The sequence below is a fragment of the Cervus elaphus genome, chromosome 13, assembly GCF_910594005.1.
Source record: "Cervus elaphus chromosome 13, mCerEla1.1, whole genome shotgun sequence".
Lineage (NCBI taxonomy): Eukaryota > Metazoa > Chordata > Mammalia > Artiodactyla > Cervidae > Cervus > Cervus elaphus.
Window position 1 is genome coordinate 71,279,720 of NC_057827.1, and position 5,496 is coordinate 71,285,215.

Here is a 5,496-nt window from a genome sequence, read left to right on the forward strand (position 1 = left end):
GTGGAGCAGAGAGGTGGAGGGTCCACAGGGAGGGGAGCAGAGGTGAGAGGGCGGTGCCCCGGGTGACACTGACCGGCAGGAGGGTGGGGCGGGGCAGTGTCCTCCGGGGCGGGGAGCAGGGGGACCCCACCCAGGCCTCCCTGCCTCCGCTTGGGCTGAAGGGCAACGGAGACCGGTCCAGCAGCCTCCCCCCAACCCCGCACCCCTCCATGAGGCCGCAGGCCTCTCCGCTAGTCGGAGGAGAATGGCCTAGGGCCCTGCAGCCCGCCAGCGCCAGCCCCCTTGGCCTTCTCCATTCCTGGAGCGGGTGGGGCCCACAGTCTCCGCCTGGCACCGGAGAGGCTCCAGGCCGCCTCCCCTTTCCTTGGACGACGGACTTGGACCGCTTGGCCCTCGGAGCTTCTTGCGGAGATAAGGACCCCTCCCCCGCCGCCGCACAGCTCCACGGAGGCCTGGCCATTGCCGCACAGACTCCCCCCACCCCCGACATCCCGCAGAATCCCCAGCCCCGCCGTCGATGGGTGTCCCCGCCTTGGAGGGGGATGTCCCGTCTCGGAGTCCCAGGGGAGTTCCGCTGCGGTCCCACGGACGTCCAGGAGCAGGCCGAAGGGGGGCCCGGTGGAGACTGGGATGTCCCTTGAGGGTAGGATACTGGGGCGGGGCAACCTTCTGGCCCCACGCGTGATGAAGGCGGAGGGCAGTTCGTGGGGGAGGGCTACCAGGCTGAGAATGCCCTGGTAGGTGCCCTCTGCCCTGTATCTAGGGAAAGGCCTGGAAAGGTACGACACGCTCGTTTGCATCTATCTGCATTGTAGCGGTTACCTTCCGGGCTCCAGCACTCTGGGGCGGGGGGTGGGGTGCTCCCTTCCGCTCTGGGGAGCCCCCGCCTAGAGTCCGGGGCGAGGGCGGGGCTCCTCCGGGGTTCCAGCCCCGTCCAGTCAGCGAGAGTGCTCGCCGACCTCCTGCACCCCTCGGACCGCGCTCTGCCGTCGGCCAGGCCCGGGTCCTGCCCTAAGGCGAGGGTGGACCAGATGACCTTTCTCGGCCTGTTGGCTGGAATCCGAGGCCTCCGGGTCCAAGTCCAGAACTCAGGGGGCGGGGCGATAGGGGCGTGTCCCAAAGGGGCGGAACCCAGGGGTCCTTGAAAGACGCGGACCCGGCGCGACCCACCCAGTCCAGCGCTCCGGTCTGCTCCCGCCTGGCCACCTGCCCTGATCCGGCGCCACCATGCCCAAGTGCCCCAAGTGCAACAAGGAGGTGTACTTTGGTGAGCGCACCCCACCCTCGCCCTCCGCGGCTTGAACTGAGGCTTCCCCCGCAGCCCCGCGCTGAAGCGCGGCCTAGGGTCCATCCCGCGGGGCTGCCCGGGTGGGCCGGGGGCTCAGGGGGACTTCGGGCAGCGCCTCGGGGCGACACCTAGCCTTGCTGGTGGCCACCTGGGTGTGCCGGTCGGGCCCCCTGCGTCGGGCCGCCGTCCATCTTTGCCCCGCTCTCTCTCCGGGTCTTACTGAGTCTCCTCTCTCTGAATCTCCCCGACTCTGTGTCTCCCTGTCTCGGGGTCCCGCTATCTCGCCCCTTCCCTGGCGCGCCCTGGGCGGGGACTCCAGAGGGTAGGAAGGAACGCGGGGCTCGGGCCGCCTGTCCCATCGTTAAGTAGAAACAGACGCGGAAACCCGCGCCCCGGGCGGCGCAACCCCGGCGCCGCCTCCCGCCCCGCGCCCCGGGGCTCAGGGGAGGTGGGGGGGCAGAGGAAGTGGGAGGTCCCTCCCGCCCCAACACTGCGGTAGCCGGTGCAGAAGCGGGGGAGGGCTCAGTCCGGGAGCCCGGCCCGGTCCTGCCCGAGACCCGCACCTCCTCCTCCTCCAGCCCCACCCAAGCCCTCGGGGCGCCCCGAGGATCAGCGCCCACTCCCGCTCGTTAGGCGGGAAGGTCTGGGGACTGGGGGTGCCCCACCCGCGGGGGCACAGGTGCCGCTGAGCTCCCGCGTGGGCCACGGGGCGCTGTGGGTGGGGCCTTGGCAGAGGCATCTGGAGAGCGTGGGTGTGAGCGTGTGCGTCTACCCCGTGTCACGGGGTCCCGTCTGTGCCTCTGCAGCTGAGCGGGTGACTTCCCTGGGGAAGGACTGGCATCGGCCTTGCCTCAAGTGTGAGAAATGTGGGAAGACGCTGACCTCCGGGGGTCATGCCGAGGTCCGTGGGGCCTGGTGGTGGCATCCGGGAGGCTGAGGGGTAAGGGCTGGGGCAGGGTTTGCAGACCCTCATGGCCTCTCTCCCTGCAGCATGAAGGCAAGCCCTACTGCAACCACCCCTGCTATGCAGCCATGTTCGGACCCAAAGGTATGCTCCCCACGCCCCCTCCGGACCCAGCCCTCCACAGCCCCGGCCACCCCTAACCTGCCCTCTACCTCTCCGCAGGCTTTGGGCGTGGTGGAGCCGAAAGCCACACTTTCAAGTAAATCCAGGTACCTCCCCACGCCTCACCCTGCCCCGCCCAGTGGCCCTGAGCATGCATCCCCTGCAGTGAGGTCTGAGCGCCCTGGGCCTGCACTCACCTCTGTCCTTGTCTGTCTCTGCACAGGTTTTGGAGACCCATCTCCAGTTGCCCACCGGGCCGCTGCCCTCCAGGCCGATGGCGGGTTTTTCTCCACAGGCACGTGGGGCTCCCCTGTAGAACCCCATGCCCTCAATAAACACGCACACTTGGAAGACCTGCCTGTGTGTTTGCATCCCTGGAGCAATGGTGCAGGGGTGTGGCCGGGGTCGACGCCAGGCCATGCTGGCACTCCCTCTTCCTGCTGCTGCCAGCCTTGCTGCCTGCTGCCTTGTTGGGGCAGGGGTGCTCTGCGTGGAACCACACTGGACAACCCGTTGTCCAGCTCTGCAGATGTGCAGGCCTCCTCCCTGGTTCTGGAACGGGTCAGCAGGAACAGAGGGCCGCAGGGTGAATCGCTGAGTTGGTTCCGCTTTTGAGAAGCTTTGGGGTGCTGTGGTGGGGAGTCCTTGCCTGCCCTCCCCACTTCCTGTGGCTCCACCCTTGTCTCCATTCCCTACCTGACCCTGCCAGATGGAGCCAGCCCCCTCCATGCAGCCACCCAGACACCACCCACTTCATCTGCCCCCACCCTACACCCAAGGGGCTAGCACGTGGCTGCTGCCCGATGCGGGACTGTGAGGACTGGCTGGGAAGCGACGGCTGGGGGCTGTCTGAAAACTCTCACGTCAGCCTGAGCCTCCCTCAGAGCCCTCCCCGTTCCCTCTACTTGGTCACTGCTGGTCTGGCTCTGGCAGATTGCCCCGTCCCAGGACTTGATCTAAAGAGCCCAGAGGGGTCATCTCAGCCTTGCGTGTGGCCTCCGCCCTGCCCCATAGCTTGGCTGTGGGTCTGGCAGGCCGGCGCTGGACAGCCGTGGGGGGGCCCAGGGAGGTGTGTGGGGTCACGTGTGCGTGTGTGTGTGAGAGAGATTTGGGTGGTTCAGAGAACTCCGAGGGGTGGGAGCTGGAGAGCCTCTGGGGATGGATGGGACCGAGGAGGAAGGGGCAGAGGATGCTGAGCGAGCCTGGGTTTCTCAGTGCAGGCGGCGGCGGGAGGGAGGTGTTTTGGGGGCCCAGGGACTGAGGGCTTGTGGGCAGAGCAAGTGCAGAGTGGGAAGTGCGTGCACAGGAAAGTCTGCTGTGAGCTGCTGGGAGGCGGCCCTGAAGAGGCAGCTGACTCCTGGCCCCACGGTGTGGCTCGCTGTCTGGGGGTGATGGGCAGATGAGCACTTAGAGAGCTGAGTGGGTCAGGCCTCAGGCTGGGAAGGAGGGTACGCCATGCAGAAGGCCCAGCAGGTGCGAAGGCCAGAGAGGGAAAAGGGCTCAGGATCCACTTTGGGCAAAGTCCGCTGGCACTATGGCGGGCAGGCCTAACCAGGGTGGTCTCCGGGCTCAGAGACAGAAGACAGCCAGACTGGAAGCCTGTGCTGGTCCCAGCCCCAGTTGAAGGAGGACCCTGGAGGGGACTGAAGTTGGGGGTGAGGGGGCAGACAGCAATGCCCCCATGCCGGTGGTGGAAGGAGGACTCTCGGGAGGTAAGCTTCTTGTGGGTTGCTAGTGAAACAGCCTCCTGGGGTCGGGGTGCCTGGGTCAGAGGCCAAGTTATATAGAGAAGGGGGTCACTTCTGCAGGGGACACAAGGGATGAGCAGCTGGCTGTGCCTGAGATGGGGGCAGGCAAAGGTGAGGACTGGGCAGAAGATGGAGTCAGGCGTGACCACACTTCCTGTCGGCTTGGCCAAAGTTAGGGTTGTTTGGGGAACACTTTCTCTGCTTTCTCTCCCTCCCCTACTCTGTCCTCTTTACAGCTTTATTGAGGCATAATTTCATGCCATAAAACTCACCTATGCACACTCCGTGCTTTTTAACCAGTTCACAGAGTTCTGCAACCATCAGCACAATCCAGCTATAGACCTTCTCCTCGCCCACAAAAATTCCCTCATGCCCATCTGCTGCCACACCCTGGTCCCAGCCTCTGTCCAGGCCACCACTGACCTGCTTCCTGTCTCTGCACACTTGCTTTCTTGACACTTCCTATGGATGAAAAGTAATATTCGTGGGAAGGGCTGAGCTGAAGCTCTAATATTACCGCCACCTGATGCAAAGAGCCGACTTGTTTGAAAAGACTCTGAGGCTGGGAAAGATTGAAGGCAGGAGGAGGAGGGGGCCACAGAGGATGAGATGGTTGGATGGCATCACCCACTCAATGGACATGAGTTTGAGCAAATTCTGGGAGATAGTGAAGGACAGGGAAGCCTGGCGTGCTGCAGTCCATGGGGTCGCAAAGAGTTGGCTACGACTTAAGCAACTGAACAATAACACACCACATAGTGTTTTGTGTCTGTCCTCCTCCATGTCTACGTGAGTCCTCCTAGATTCCCGGCACTTGCATTGTGGGGCCGTCTAGTAGACTTAAGGCTAGCTCTGAAATAACCCAAACTGCTTTCCAAAGTGGCCGTGAGGATTCCGCTCTTCAGTGGTAGGAAGAAGGCTGAAGGTGCAGGACAGAGGCAGGCAGGGGTGGGGTGGGGACGAGCTAAGGGGTAAAGGGGGCTGGCTAGGCAGAGGCTGGACTGGACAGGAAGGGACCGGGCGGGGGTCTGCAGGCGTAGGTTTGAAGGGGAGAGTCGCCGGCCGGTCGGGAGGAGCACCCGCCTGCGTGGCGCGGGGCTGATCGGTCGAGGGACGTCCACCGGTGCCGGCCCCCACGTCTGCGGCCTGGTGCGCGCAGCGGGGCCCGGGAGCCCGCAGCGGCCTGGCCCGAGAGGGCTCGAGGAGGCCGAGGATCGCTCCCGGGGATGTTGGCGCCCGGCAGCGCTGCCCTCCCAGCCGTCGGTGGTTGCCCGGCAGCCGTTTGAAGCAACTGGAGGTGCGGGGCTGAGTGGCGGGGTCCAGACAAGGCGTGTCAGGGTTGCAGCACTTGAGTCGCGGAGGCGGGCCCCGCAGAGCTCTGAACGCCGATTGGT

At 65.1% G+C, this 5,496-nt stretch overlaps 1 protein-coding gene across 1 annotated transcript; it reads left to right on the forward strand.

Moving 5' to 3' along the window:
- The first annotated feature begins 681 nt into the window (after nucleotides 1-681).
- On the forward strand, nucleotides 682-2,709 carry CRIP1 (cysteine rich protein 1). Its single transcript, XM_043922009.1, has 5 exons — nucleotides 682-1,267; nucleotides 2,095-2,189; nucleotides 2,279-2,336; nucleotides 2,415-2,461; nucleotides 2,578-2,709. Exons 1-4 carry the CDS (start codon nucleotides 1,228-1,230, stop codon nucleotides 2,453-2,455), a joined length of 234 nt encoding a protein of 77 aa, XP_043777944.1. The 5' UTR covers nucleotides 682-1,227; the 3' UTR covers nucleotides 2,456-2,461; nucleotides 2,578-2,709.
- The last annotated feature ends 2,787 nt before the right edge of the window (nucleotides 2,710-5,496 follow it).

Bases quoted from the DNA above. Each gene is read 5' to 3' on its own strand.
- CRIP1 (XM_043922009.1), top strand. From the start codon at position 1,228: ATGCCCAAGTGCCCCAAGTGCAACAAGGAGGTGTACTTTG. The intron at 2,190-2,278 runs GTCCGTGGGGCC...CTCTCCCTGCAG, and splicing joins CCTCCGGGGGTCATGCCGAG to CATGAAGGCAAGCCCTACTG. The intron at 2,337-2,414 runs GTATGCTCCCCA...ACCTCTCCGCAG, and splicing joins AGCCATGTTCGGACCCAAAG to GCTTTGGGCGTGGTGGAGCC.